At 39.1% G+C, this 16,065-nt stretch overlaps 1 protein-coding gene across 17 annotated transcripts in view; it reads right to left on the bottom strand.

The window, feature by feature from the left end:
* The window catches only part of map2k5 (mitogen-activated protein kinase kinase 5), a 235,386-nt gene extending 223,079 nt beyond the window's left edge, over positions 1-12,307 (bottom strand). For 8 of the 17 annotated variants that reach the window (XM_064335644.1, XM_064335651.1, XM_064335653.1 and 5 more), the window contains exons 1-2: positions 11,895-12,303; positions 11,510-11,558 (exon numbers count right to left, since the gene is read on the bottom strand). In XM_064335644.1, the coding sequence (XP_064191714.1) occupies positions 11,510-11,558; positions 11,895-12,026 (181 nt within the window). In that variant the 5' untranslated portion in view covers positions 12,027-12,303. Of the gene's footprint in view, positions 1-11,509; positions 11,559-11,894 lie in introns of those variants that run through there. The other 9 variants (XR_010330020.1, XR_010330021.1, XM_064335646.1 and 6 more) reach the window with 5 other exon arrangements.
* Positions 12,308-16,065: the final 3,758 nt, after the last annotated feature.

The following is a 16,065-nucleotide window of genomic DNA, read 5'->3' as shown; positions in this document are numbered from 1 at the left end:
CTGTTCCAATCCAAACCAATCTTATGAAAAAGAACGGCATTAACATGACTTATGCCAACGACAAGTCATGTGCCAACATCATCGCTGTAATTGCAGATACCAAGATATAGCGTAAAGCCCCAGTGGTGGCCTACCATGCTTTTTTAAGGCTACTTTCACCGTTTTATGTTACATGTAAACTGTACGGTTATATTGTTGTTTTTATCAATAAAAAAATCTATTAAATATATTGTTGGTGCTCCTTACATTTTGGTGGGTGCTCCTAAATTTTTGCTGGTGCTCCTAACTTTTTGAAGTTGGGAGCACCAGTGCTACCAAGTAAAAAAGTTATTTTTGAGCCCTGCCAGCACCACATCTGTTGGTCTATGGACGCATCACTTGAACAGCCAGGTAAGTTAACGCTACCTTCGTTAACCCTCTGGGGTCTAAGGGTAAAATAAGGCACACTGGTGATTGTGCGATGCTCTGACATTTGTGTAAATTTCATCAACTTTATATACAGTGATTCCAAAGTGTTTCATATCTTTGTTTTCAGCACAGACTCAGCTACAATAATATGGCAGCAGTAAGTAGGTCATAATCATGTGTGGATTGTAAACTGCTCTAAAAACACACAAACTGTAAACAGTAGTTTTGAACATGCACAGGAATGTTGTAATAAAGCACACTGAACAATTGTGAATAAGACTTTTGGTCACTGAAATGTGTTCATCAAGGTCTTGGGTATCAAAAGATGACAAAATATTTTAGCAAATCCAATGAGAAATATAAAATACATTGCTAAAAGTTAGTGTTGTGACTACTATTTTTCAACACCAGGTGAGAATGGGAGGGCAAATGGCCTTTCTGTAATGAATATGCATTGGGTAGGACGACCTGCCAGCTAAGTAGGCTATTCACACCTGGCCGCATGCCTCCCCACCACTAAGACAAAGACTCAGTGAGCCATTTAGAAGACAGAAACAAAGACATCTTTTGATTTTCAGAACATTTATTGAAGCAAACTATACGCATGGAAGATGAGATGAGACTGGTGTACTCTTGCAACGCTTTGCGTGGCCTCTTAGCTAGTGGTGAACTAGGCCGTGTTTCCTGATCAGCATCTCTGTAAATATGATAAAAACAAAATTGTTAGGAAATGTGACATCAAATCAAACTTTATTTATATAGCACATTTCCTTCAACAGGTGAAAATTAAATGTGCTTTACAAAAAAGGGGCAAAGCACTAACTAATGAAAACAAAACTTAGGAAATGTGACATGGTTACATCATATACAAACAAAGAACCAAACAAACACAACCAGATGCAGAGAGGTAGCCTATAATTCTGAGAAGCAATGGTTAGAATCGTTCGTAGTGTGGGAATTTACAAGCGCGCATATTAGTGAATATTCCTACAAACACACAGAGAATGCAATACAGCACACATTTACAAATAATGCAAGCTATCAACGAAACAACATTAGCTAAACTAAATAAACATTGCTATTCCAGCTCAACTACACGCAACTCATCAATAACAATGCCTCAATCTGAAGTAGGCTAGGTCTGTTTAGCGAAGTGGTTATTATATTGCTATTTCCCGAATTTACTAACAGTATGCTAATATCGATTGTGCAAGGACATCAGTTTTAGAATCTTAGCCACGCCACTGGCTATTTATTACCAATATGATCGAAAAACAGTCTACCTGATACTTCTAACACAACCAGACGCAGAGAGAATAGCCTATAATTTTGAGATGCAATAGTTCGAATCGTTCGTAGTGTGGGAATTTACAAACGCGCATATTGCTGGATATTCCTACGAACACACAGATACGTTGCAATACAGTACACATATTTACCAATATGATCATAAGAAATATACTTACGCATGAAGTTGATCCTCAGCTGGATCAGTTCGCTGTTCGAAATGACACCGCTCTTCATCAGTGTCGGCTTCCGGACGGACCATTTTCCAAAATTAAACGAAATGTTCACCTCAAAAGAAGTGAATTAGGCGACACTTTGACATTTTATCCCGCTTTCGCAGACTTGGCATTTCTCACATGGATCTCGCATCGCTCCTCCTTTAGTCTCCTTCTATGGAGAGTAATTATAATGTTGTTAACATGTGAATGCGATTTGGGCGGACTTCCTGCTGAGCGAAATTCACATAGTAATGAGTAAAGTTTAACGAAGCATACATGATCTAATTAATCAAATTTAGAACATTTAAAACAATTCATATTATTTGCCAATGGGCACATTGGAAAGTCGCGATTCTAAGGTTTCTGTCAATGTTTTTGTTGCGTCTGTATGATAACAGCACGTGAAGTTAATCATCCAAATAGAAACAAAAGTTAATTTCATCTTGTCGAGCTCCGCCGGCAGAGCTCTCGACCCCAGAGGGTTAAATCGTCATGTTTGTTTAGTTTGATGAAATAAAACTAGTTAAGTAACAAAAAGAAAGATGATAGCTGAAGTTGATATATCGTTAACATTAGTACTAGGGATGAGCGAGTACACCATTATCTGTACCTGTATCTGTATCTGTTCAACCAACAAAATTATCAGTATCCGTTTCCGTACTCGGAATGGGCGGGGCTTAAACCGGAAGTGGACGGGGCATAACCGGAAGTTGGTATTTTACAGTCTTAGCAAAGCCCCTAGTGGTCGACACCCCGGCGTGCCGAGATTACTGAACTCAGACATTCAGTGCTACTGCAACCAAAGTATGAGTTAAAAACAGAAACGCTTTGTTTTAGTTTCATTAGTAGACTATACATGACAACTATGCCGGAATTTCTTCGCGCCACCATTGTCGCTCTGGTCATTCATTTAACATGCACCCCCTCCCTGCAGTCTCATCTGCAACTACACCACCCACCCATGACATAATGGACAATATTGTCTATCTGGGCATTCATAAAAATATTCTTTCACCTCTCAAAAATCGTATTCCGTCATAGCGACAAGATAAACCCGACAATAGCCCTAAGATATGCCATATATTGGTCATATATTGTCTTGGACAATCCGTTTGTGAAATATACGCGCATTTGTGATGCTTGGGTACGTTCCAAAATAGCTGTGGGTAATACCACACGTGTCGTTTATGGCGTTTTCGCCCTTTTTATTACAGACTGGCTTGATTGACAATTCATTCATTCAGTAGATGAGAGTATAAGCTTTCTAACGATGTATAACATGTCTAATTTTCCTTTTGGAATAGCGTTTTATAGGTCAGCGTAACCAAAAATGGTCTTATCATCGCATTCACTCTGTGGTAGAGGTAAAAGACGCTGTTATCGTTACTCTGGTTTTATTCGTTTTTTAAATGAACTGACGGTGTGAAGACAGTCATAGACAGAGCGCGCCAGGTTACAGTTGGCTAACCACAATGTACTGTATGTCTTGTGATTTCAGGTGAGTGACAACTTCTAAATTTGCACAAAAGTGATATTGCATTAGTACAGTGGATGTATAAGAATGCTAGGATGTCAATGATGCTAGTAGAGAGTGTGTATGAGATTGCTAAATGTTAGGAAATACAAGTACATGCTTATATCATGTAGTCGCTAGCTAACTAGCTAGTTAGCCCCACTGTAGCAAGCTAGAAACTAGAATCAGTAATATGTGCTTACATTTGAATGTCCAGTAAATGTGTGTTTAGCTATGGCGAGAATCATGTGTTGATCCGAATCTGAGAATTGCAAACTTTATTTAATTGAAAATATATGACAATAGTTGATAGATCGCTGTGGACAGAGTGGCTGTGCCGATGGCAAGATTGTGTTGTGTTACGCAGCAGCAGTGAACTTTGTATAGGCTCTGTGTAGAGGAGGAGCTTTGTGTGTGGCTGGCCTATCACGAGTACAGATATTGACACATTTTACTCGGATGGTACTCGTGCTTGTAAAAAGTACATTATTCGTACCGGATACTCCTTTTGTCTGAGTATTCGGCTCAACCCTAATTAGTACCAGACACCTAGACTAGTTAGCTATCGCTAGCTGAAATGGGCTAGCGGTTAACATTAGGTTAGCTGGACTGAATAACGTTCTACCATTTTCAGTTGTGTGTTTTATTCTGTAACGTTAAATTAAGCAGCATGAATGTAATGTCCTTTTAATTCACATTAGTTAACTGTTTTACGTGTGAATGCATAACGTTAACGTTACAGAAAATATGACTGATTCTGTAACAAAATTACAAAAGCTAACGTAGCTATAGGCTAAAGCTTGTGGTTCTCATCTCATTTTATATTGTTAAATGATGGTGATTGACAGTCAGTCAGCAAACGTTAACCTAAAAAAGTAGGGTGCATGATTTAGTTCACTCATTTTTAAGTTACTATATTTGGATTTAAGTGGTATACGGAGTAACAACAGAAGTGGACTTAGGCTCTAACAATAGAGAGATACGTGATCATATTATCTGTGTGAACATCAAATTTATTATTGTTTTTATGACCACCCCTGTTTGGTTCTGTGCCCCCACTACTAAATTTGTCTGGACACGCCACTGGATGTGGGCTAGCGTGTACTGTGATGTCACCCCCCCTTACTACTGTTGAACTCTGAACTCAATGTCAATTTTGTCCAATCATGAAATGTAACACACTGAAAGTTACCAATTGCGTTACTGTATATCTTTGAAAATACGAAATGGGGGCTGGGAAAACGGTCAGCCTGTTAGACAGCTAACTAGCCAGCTTAAACACATCTAAATGGAAAAAATGAAGAGACACAAGCCATCTGGCAGTGAATTTCGGAAAAATAAAAAGAAAAGAGAAGAACTAGTGAACAGTCAGAGGGGTTCACTAAAGTTTTTTTCTGGCGCCGGCGGTGGGATCTATGTACAGGATCCACCACTGAACTTGGACGAGGGCTAGCAGCAGCGGCAAAATGTTGCTACCACTGGCGACAACGAGCATGATGAGTGGCCTGCTGACGAAAGCGAGCCACCGGAGGTTGAAGCGGTTCAAGTGGAGGAGAGGCCGCCCTCTGCTGCTACAACTACTGCGACTGCTGCAAGTGAGTCGGACTCGGAAAGCAGAGAAAGATGAGCAAAGACTGTCAACTGGAAGTCAATCCAGGTAAATGGCCCGGTGTGCCAATGAGCACACTGCGAGACATGCCAGTAGGGAAGGGACCGGAACAATTAACGGGTGTTAATTTCCTGAGAGACAGCAACAAGTAGGAGGATTCTAGCGAAAGGCGAGACGGCGAAGAGGTCATGGGTGGTTTATTCAGTTAGCCAAGACAGGGTGTTTTGCTTTTGCTGCAGACTTTTTCTACCAAATGCTAACTTTGCTTTGGCCAGCCAAGGGTGTAATGACTGGAAGCACATTGCCACCCTTTTAAACAGCCACGAGAAGTCCTCTGATCACATAAATTCTTATCAAAACTGGAAAGAGCTCGAGGTCCGACTGCTATCAGGAAGGACGATTGACAAGGAAAACCAACGCATCATTTCTGAAGAAACACAGCACTGGAAACTGGTACTGGAATGACTCGTTGCAGTGGTAGGAGTCATGGCTACGCAGAACATTGCATTTCGTGGTTCCTCTGACAAACTATTTGCACAGAACAACGGAAATTTCTTGAAATTTATAGAAACAATTAACCTTTTTGACAGTGTAATAAAAAAGCATCTGCAAAGGATTACATTTAAAGAGATTCACAACCATTATCTAGGTAAAACCATTCAAAACAAGATCATAGATCTTTTGAGATCTAAGATTGAGCAAACGATTATTTCCATGCTCAAGTCTGCCAAGTATTTTTCAATTATGTTAGACTGACACCAGACCAAAGTTGAACAAATTACAATTATTGTGTGATTTGTGGTGGTTAACAAAGGTGGTGCTCGCCTTGTCTGCATCAGAGAACATATTTGGGCTTTACCAAACTGACTGATACCAGTGGAGCTGGCATGACAGAAGTTCAGAATTTGCAGGTAAATGGCAAAGACATTGATGCCATGAAAGGGCAGGGGTACGATAATGGGGCGAATATGCAAGGGAAACATAATGGAGTCCAGAAAAGAATTTGTGACTTAAACTCAAGAGCATTTTTCGTTCCATGCAGCGCCCACTGTCTCAATTTAGTATTGTCCGATGCTGCCTCCTGCTGTATGCAAGCAGTCCAGTTTTTTGACCTCATTCACAAAATCTATGTGTACTTCTCCTCATCCACCCATCGCTGGGATGTTTTTAAAAGACACGTTAAAGACGGATTGACACTGAAAGCTCTTAGTGACACGCAATGGGAGTCGCGTTGATGCTGTTAAAGCCATTCGCTATCAATTAGGAGACATTTATGATGCCCTGCTCTCCATTTCAGAAGACACTCATCCCACTGGAAGTTGTGGTGTAAAATCTAGAGCAGAGGCGCAAACATTGCAGCCAGACTGAAGGACTTCAAATTCATGTGCAGCCTGGTAGTGTGGTATGACATTTTATACAAAGTTAACGTATCTAGCAAAGCACTGCAAGTAGTACACATTGATCTTCCACAAGCCGTGGCACAGCTAAACACAACCCTGCAGTTTCTTCAGAACTATCGCTCTGGCAAGTGCTCTTCGGGTGCACTCACAGACGCCAAACAGCTGGCAGAAGAACTAGAAGTAGAGCCCACTTTTCCAACTCAAGCCACAGCTCGACCTCGTCGAGAGAAACAGCACTTCACATATGAGAGCGAGGACCAGCCGGTCACTGATCCACAAGGAAAGTTCAAAATTCATTTTTTCAACCAAGTCCTCGATTGTGCAATTAATTCAGGTGAAGAGCGCTTCTCACAACTGAAAGAACACAGCAACATTTTTTGTGTTCACTATGATATACATACAATTAAAGAAATGGAAGCAACTGCAGCTGCAGCAAATGTACCTAGTTAGGATAATACGATTATGTTAGTTTATTTGGCAGGATTGTTGTTGTTGTTGTTTTTGTCTGATTAGGCAAATATAATTCCAGTACTAGTTTGTACTTGGTAGGATTGTTGTTTGCTGAACAGGTTACTCTACAGGGTTGGAGTCCTGATCGATGTGGTCACTTCTGGCACTATGATCCTTACTTCACTCTAGTGTGTTTCTTTTGCACCTCTACACCGTAAACCAATGCACTTGTTGTACGTCGCTCTGGATAAGAGCGTCTGCTAAATGCCTGTAATGTAATGTAATGTAATGCAGCATTCGATCAATGCAAAACCATTGAAAAGGCCCTATCCCACGGGGACTCTCGGGACATTGATGGACAGGAATTGTATGATGAACTCATAGCTTTGTGCCAAAGAATCCAGACCAAAACCGAACCTATCAATGTGTTGCAATTCATCTGCAAGAACGACATGTCAAACATATTTCCCAATGTATTTATTGCGTTGAGAGTGCTTCTCCCGCTCCCAGTGACTGTCGCAAGTGGTGAACGCAGCTTTTCCAAACTGAAGTTGATTAAAAAAAAACTACCTGCGATCAACAATGGCTCAACAGAGACCGAATGGACTGGCCACAATATCTACTGAGCATGAACTTGCAAGTCAACTGGACCTAACTGACAGTGCATGCCTTTGCTATGAGAAAAGCCAGGCGGGTCAATTTTCACTAAAAGGTAAGACACTTTTATTTCCTGCATTTTGTTTTATCACTAGGCATTGTAATCTGAATCTTACGCTCTAATTTCATAACGTCTGCTCTTTGGCTCATCATAGCCTTGCTTGTAATATCACATAATGAAGTAACGTTATGTTAGCCCAAGCCTATAAGTTGTGTAATGTATACTATGTTGGATTTCAGTAGGCTACTGTAGAAATATGTACAGAACAGATTGACGATAACGTTCCTGCTTTCACTTTCGTTGGCACTGAGGGGGTTAATTATGCAGTGTGGCGAACAGCCACATATAGTTATGTTATACTGTGTTACATAATTCACTGTTACCGTCATGTATGCAAGTACCGTACGTTACCTTTTAAGACCATCCCTGTTCAGTGACGTAGAAAGACAGCGACTGGGATGTGTTATTATTGAAATGCTGACTCCTGTGGCTAACAGTAAACAGCTACGGCATTCTCTTTGACTTTTGCTCCTACCTCGTCTGTGTTCTCTTATCACACGCACTCCAGCAGCATATACACTCACCGGCCACTTCATTTGGTGACAGGAGTGGCACCTGGTGTGGTCTTCTGCTGCTGTAGCCCATTAGCTTCAAGGGATGACGTGGTGTGCGTTCAGAGATGCTCTTCTGTATACCTCGGTTGTAACGAGTGGTTATTTGAGTTACTGTTGCCTTTCTATCAGCTCGAAACCAGTCTGGCCATTCTCTGACCTCTGCCATCAACAAGGCATTTTCACCCAGGGAACTGCCGCTCACTGGATATTTTCTCTTTTTCGGACCATTCTCTGTAAACCCTAGAGATGGTGGTGCGTGAAAATCCCAGTAGATAAGCAGTTTCTGAAATACTCAAACCAGCCTGTCCGGCACCAACAACCATGCCACATTCAAAGTCACTTAAATCACCTTTCTTCCCCATTCTGATGCTTGGTTTGAACTTCAGCAGATCGTCTTGACCATGTCTACATGCCTAAATGCATTGAGCTGCTGTCATGTGATTGGCTGATTAGATATTTGCGTTAAAGGGTGCAGTTTGCAGTTGAACAGGTGTACCAAATGAAGTGACCGGTGAGTGTATAGCTGTACGACTGAGTGATTAACACAACGTCTCATAACGTTTTCATAGTAATGTCTGCTCTTTGGCTCTTGTGCTTGTAACTTGCTTGTAACATAGAAATGAAGTAACCCAAGTTGTGTAATAAAGCCTATGGATGGTTGTATTTCTGCAAATGCATAGTCTACAGAACTGTCAATACCGCCTTCACTTTTAATGGCATCAAGGAAGTTAATTTGACAGCGTATGTGTATTAGAGCCCGACCGATATATCTTTTACTTTTTCTATCTAAAAAGTTCTTTGTGTGTTTATTTTTATTTTTATTTGTTTGCTTATAAGTTAAATGTTCTTAAATATAGAAACTTTAATAAAATATATTTTTTTCAAATTGATCTGAAAATGTTGTACTTTGACAAAATATCGGTCAAAACATCGGTAATCGGTGGGCTAGGACTCTCCAAAATCGGGATCAGCATCGGACCCAAAAATCTGGCATCGGTCGGGCTCTAATGTGTATGATTGAGTGATTAACGTAAAAGATCCGTCATGGAGCTAGCTAGCGTATTCAGTTTGCTGTTGGCCTATATATAGCCAACGTTAGCTAGGTCACTATCGGTATTGTTTAGAGATTCATGTATTTTGGGTTCTATGGAACCGGGGTGGGGGCGTCAAAATGTAATTTTGCCCAGGGCGCAAAAGACTCTAGAACCGGGCCTGGGGAAACCCATCCTCCTCTGGTCGGCTCAGGGTACCGACTGGTGACCAACACGTCTTACAGAGTTAAGATTAGTCATCGGCTACACATGCAAAACGACGTGTATATATATATATATATATATATATATATATATAGAAGTGCACTAGTTTAAAATCATAAAATTCTGCGATTCCTACGTCTCCTTCCGTACTGGCTTACTGGGCAGCGCGACTGCCTGCAACACTTTTGGATGTGTGACCAAAGAGATTCGAATCTTCTTGGTGTGACAGCACAAGTTTGAGCCGCCCTCAGACTCATGAAAACCTCTCAGTCCATTACATTGCCTCACTGGGTAACTAAAAATAAAACATTTAAACTCTTGCTTTTGCATCTGTATAACCTTTCCGGGAAAGTAATTTATATGTCCGTATTTACACAACTAGCCTACAAATAAAATATACCCACACTTTACGCCGCTCCGCGTTTGGCCGAGTTTAACGTCAGCTACCTCGCTAACTAGATGACAGACCGACAGTATAATAGTAGGCCTACAGACAGCTGTCAAATTAAACTCAATAATCAGCATTGCACATCGGTCTGGTAGGTAACAATACCGGTCGTACACAAACTGGCGCAAGACAATGACTTCTTCAAGGCACGTATATCCATTTCCTTAAAAAACTTGTGACAATGTCAAATACACAGCTCTGCCGTTTCTACTGTTCAATACTTTTTAACTAGGCATGGCTATACACTGCAACGCCACATTTCTACATTTTAATTTTACCTATCCCTGTATATCCTCTACTGATGTGGGGGCTGCAGCTCCTCGTTTGCCTTGGCTTAACTCGTGTACGTCAACTTGCGTTGGAAAAACTTCCACAGGACTCCGATGTAGTAAAAGATAGAACACGCAATTTTATTCCACAGTTTGCATTATCTTCCTACAGGAGTATTCAAAGTTAAGTTCTCCAAAATCTGTAAATCGTACTACGGTAAGAAAACCGTGTGGCTCGGTAGCTAATTGAGGTGCAACTGCACAACGTTTTTTACGAATCCAGTCCTAATTCTCTTAAAGTGACGGTAACCTACGTCACCGTTTTAACTTCACAGAGTTCACAGAGTTCTTGTATTAAAGTATTATGCTTACATTCAACAATTAAACAAAATACAGACTGCGCTTCTTTATCAACTAAAAAATATATAAATGTAACTTGGCTCCCACAACTGACATAAACAATTTGTAGGTTTGTCATGTACAATAGCCCATTGAAAACGCTTCCATTTAAAAATAGAAAATACACTTTCATTTATTTCTCATTCATGATAAAAGAAAAATGCTTGAATCGTGTTTCTTTCAGCTAGAATGTGTGTTTGCATGCATGTATGTGTATGCATGTCTCTCAGTCTACATTTATATGAATTAGGCTACTATTATCACTAACTCATGACAGAGTACAAAAAGACATGATATCTGATGAAAAACACGTTTTCAACATACAAAAATGCGAAGTTACAAACACATACAAAGCATGTCTATAAGTCATTCATTCAAATCTAGGCCTACCATTAAAAGTATTGATATAAAAATTGTGCCAAGTTACATGCAACAATATTGTCTCTTAGCTCAGACAAATTAAACAAGCTGTATTCCACAGCAATGCTACCCAATGTTTCCTCAATTCTTTCAATTATCTAAAAACAAAAATAGGCTCATGCAAGGCATTTAGATGAATGTATGAAACTGCTGGTCAATACTTAAAGAAAGGATATTCCTCCAGAAAGGATATATAATTTGTTGGCCTATTACATAAATATAGAATCTTAAAAACCTATCCACACAAATATTTACCCAATTAATGCACTGTATGCTTGTACACACAGGACCAAGCTACTTGAAAACATTTAGGGAACATTGGGTAGCATTTCTGTGGAATACAGCCCGCTTAATTTGTCTGAGCTAGGATAGACAATATTGTTGCATGCACAATTTGACATCAATACTTTTAATGGTAGGCCTAGATTTTAATGAATGACTTGCAGACAGTGCTTTGTATGTGTGAACTTGCCATTTTTGTACGTTGGAAACGTTTTTCATCAGATAAATAACAGGTCAAAACAATTTCAGAGCAACAGTGAACGCAGTACGATACTTACACTCAAATGCCGTGATAGTCGCTTCAGGCATAACCTCCTTAATTGCGACCTTCACACAAACAGACAGAATGGGTTGGTTTTTATTTACAAAATCATACTATTACAACATCCGTGTGCTCATTTGGTTAACCAGCATGGTCAGGTGTACGTTAGCACGCTTTGCAACTCTGCCCAATTACATTATAGGTGGCTGTCTGGCTAACAAGTTCGAAAACTAATTATTTTAACCCCACTGTCTTGAATCCTCTCGGCACGTTTAGCTCCACACATGAATAACGTAAACTACTGGCTTGATGATCATTTACCCAAATTGGTCCTATTTGTTCAACCTAAACTATGGCTCGCTAACTAAGTAGCGAATAATAAGCGTGAGTATTGATCTTACCAACAAGTCATTAAAGCCCAGCAGTGACGGAGAGTCTACAGACGAATCCATATCCCCGGCGGGTGTTTTAATTCGGATCACAATTCCCTCGGTGTCCATGGCGCAAAAGCTATTTAAAACAAGTAAAAGCATAGCAGACGCACAAAGCTTTTCATAGTCAAGACTCAACTTCGTTGAACAGTCGACAGTCACATCCTCTACTACTGTAAGACTAGATTACTAATAAAAATAGTAGTTTGAGGTCATCGCTCATTATCCACATAATTTGTGGTTTATACTCGACGGGTGCAATTTTGTAAATGTTAACAGTTGACTATAATATCGATTTCTCTATAGTATTTGTAGAGGCGGCAACGCCACTAATAATCTAAGGGGATCGAACCAGGAAGTGTAATTGTCGCGACCAACAGACATGCTCAGTTGTGTCCTTGGTCACATGCCTAGTCACGTGAACAATCGTGGAACTTTTTTAATTGCAAGCTGTTCAGCAATGTCAAACTTACACAAAAATGTTGCAAAGAGATGAAATAACTTCTCTAAGCAGCCGCAACATTTCTTTAACAACGTAAAAATATATTATGCATCAGATTTTAAGTAATTTTTTACGGTGCATTGTACAATTCTTGGACCTTTTTTAACCACTCCAGACTTGAAAATCAGGACAAGACGTCAATTACATGGAAAGTCATTACGAAGTAATTACATTGAAAATTCTGTTTAATATCTTGACGTATACATTAATTTTAGGTGGCAAATGAGAAAACAGGACATTTAGTTCTTATACTAGCAATATCAATCCTAGTAAACCGTTTTGGATCTTTATTCTTTTTGAAGTAGAGGGAAAACGGTATGCAGTCATAACATTTTTGAGAAATGTACTGTTACATCTTTTGTCCAGCAAGTCGCAGCCTCCTATACCTAAAGATATTTCTGTTGGAGTATACACTGTATCCCTTAATCAAAGTGGTCAAGGCTATAAGTTTATTGTTCGTTATTTATTATTCGTTACCAATGGAGATTTTGTTCAACCAACTCTCATTTGTTTATGTAATGGTGTTTATTCTTCCAGATAAAATGGACATTTAACTGATTAATTGTTTTAATCAAATTATGCATTTAATTAATCAACCCCTGGATGGGACCATAAGAACTAATGAGGACTTGTTTGGATATTGAAGTGATGAAGAACACTATCTTTGTGGCGATGATGTTCTTTGTGACCATGACCAACCCAGAAACATCTATTTCTGCAGCACTTAAAGACCTATCTTAATATAATAAGGTTTCAGGCTATAAAATTGTATCTGAAAGTTCATGGCAATGTCTCTGAACATCCCTCCTGGCACTAATTTAAACATAATGTGCCCTTTCCATCTAACTGGAACAGGCTTTAAATATCTAGATATTTTTATTCCACCAGACATTTTAAAAACTTGTCCCAGCACCCTGTTTACTTGGAGGGATGTCAAGAAATATTTTCAAATACATAATTTTCTATCCCTATGGTGCCCCATTGCTTTAAACCTTGGTTTCCCTAAACAACTTGTGACTATCAGACTCTCTGAATAGGTCTTGAAAGGTATTATTTATATACCCAAGTCCTTTGAAAAGATAAAGTATGACTATAATACCCCCAACAGATTTATAAGTTTTAAGTTTTAACAACTGCAAAACTTTGTAAAATCTCAATCTGATAGAGTCTGACAGATCATAGGATATGCATTGAGGCCTCTATCATTAAACATGTTTTATAACACCACATACCTCAAAGTTCACTTCAGTTCTGTCATGGCACGTCTTCTTATGCTGCTTTGACGCCAGTGTGGGTAAGGGACCTTGGACATACATTCAATGAGGATTAATGGCTATCTATCTGTGAAAGAGTTTACCCTGAACGTACATTGATGAGTGTTAAAGAACATAACTTTAAATTTATTCACAGGATCTATTTTACACCATTTCATCTTAACAGGATATTTCCTAGTATTTCCCAACTAGGTTACAAATGTCAGGCTTGTGTGTGTGCCTTCACTCATTTATTTTAGAATTGTAGTAAAATACAAATATTTTGGAAAAGTGTTCACACTAATATTGAAAATATTATAGTGAAAAATGTAATGTCTTCTAAATTGTATTTCCTGAATTTCAACCATGATACTGTTTTTGATAATGACACAGAGTGCCTCATGAGTTTTCCTCATACATTTAGCAAAAAAACTGATATTGCTGTGGTCTAAGACAGAGGTACCTACTGTTAATATGTGGCTCACAAAAGCCTCTATCATTTTTAAGTTGATTGATTTAAGTTGAAAATTAGATGAAATTTGGATACCTCTGGTCATTCATGGAGAAATCCTAATAATTATATTAGGCTTGAGGGACTCCGCATCTGTGCTTTTATTTTTAATTTATTGTATTTATTTCTGAGAAATGTGAATGGTAAAGGCTCTTCATGTTGACTTTTCTGTCTGGTTTACATGTAGGGTATACTGTATGCATTGTGACCCAATAAAAAGATAATTGCATTTGACTTATAGGTTGGACAATTTATAGGTTCTCTAGTTGAGATTATTTATGAATGAGAGTATTTATTGCTTCTTCAGACATCACTGTTAGCACAACAAAAGTAATAACATTACAGTTCTTTACATCAGAAATATTTTCCTCGAAAAATATTTTTGCTGCAGTTCACATCATCTTCCAAAAGGTTGGCATTAAATTTCCAATAATTGGGAGGTTAAGTACTAAAGGTGTTATAGTCACCCTATTATGTTTCTTGGTTTTATTAAGGGCCAAGCATCAACGGTGAAAAGGCACCTATTATAATTGTTACAGTAGAATTTTCACGATTATTATTAGGGGCCAAGCACAAACATGCGTAAGGCACCCTACAGCAAAGTTGCTGGAACCCTATTGTATATGTAGGAGTTATTATTAGGGAGACAAGCCTCGAAGCTGTTGAACCACTATTGTATTCGTAGGAGGTATTATCAGGGGTTCAAGCAGTTAAGCTGCAGGAACCCCATTGTTCTGCATGGCCAACTAAAAACAAGAAATTTAAACTATGCTAAACTTTGATGTAGACAGTTCCGCTTTAGGCATTTCCACCGACTTTAACCTAAGCGAGCTTGCTAGCGAGACGACAGACCGTGTGTATAACGTTAGTACAGATATACAGACGCCCCCGAAATTAAGCTATAAAATCTGCGTTGCGATTCGATTTGGTAGGTAACGTTACCGGTCGTATAGTAACTGGCGCAAGATAATGACTTCTTCATGGCAGGTATATCCATTTTCTGTAAGTCAAAAACTGTTCACATTCACTGCTGCACCTGTACTGATAACTACTTTTTAACTAACTGCAATTCCACATTTATAAATTAATGTTAGCTAGCCCAATAGATCCTCTACCGACATACAAACAATTAGTTAGTCTATCGTGTACAATAGCCCATTAAAACACTTCCATTTCAAAATATGATATACACTTTCATTTATTTGACATTCATGGTAAAAAAAAAAAAAAAAGATTGAATCCACGCCTATATGTTTACTTCAGAATGTAGGCTGTGTTTTTGCATGCATTTAAATGTGTATGGCTGTCTGTCATAACCTACATTTATATTGTCACACCCGCTCCGTCAGCCAGCTCAGCCACGCCCAGTTCAGCCCTGCTCAACCTCACCTGCTCAGTAAGTGCACCTGTAACTCCTGTTTCAATCAGTTCCTGGCTTCTTAAGGGGTAAGTCTGTGTTTCCTCATTGTGAGGTATTAATCTTGCGACTCTACTAAGCCTGTACTCTGCCTTTTACTGTGTTTGACTACTGTTTCTCCTTGCTGTCGGGCAGAGCGCTGGAATGGGCCACTGCACTCTGGCATCAAAATAGCTCCGTGCTATCCTCTGAAGAACAGCTTCGTACCCTGTTTAAGGAAGTGTTTGATCACCCGGCAGCCGGGAGAGATGTAGGGAAATATATATATATATATATATATATATATAAGGCATGCCCCTTCTGTCAAAAAGTTTGATGATTGAAACCCCGCCCCTTGTCCCGCCCCCTGTTGTTTATAATTTTTTTATAATCATTGTTTAATTTATTTTTAATTAATTTTTTATTTTATTTTTTATATAGTCATTATTTAATATTGTTTTTATTTTCGGTGGAGTAGC

The sequence above is a fragment of the Anguilla rostrata genome, chromosome 5, assembly GCF_018555375.3.
Source record: "Anguilla rostrata isolate EN2019 chromosome 5, ASM1855537v3, whole genome shotgun sequence".
Classification (NCBI taxonomy): domain Eukaryota; kingdom Metazoa; phylum Chordata; class Actinopteri; order Anguilliformes; family Anguillidae; genus Anguilla; species Anguilla rostrata.
This window is presented reverse-complemented; position numbering and strand designations above follow the sequence as displayed.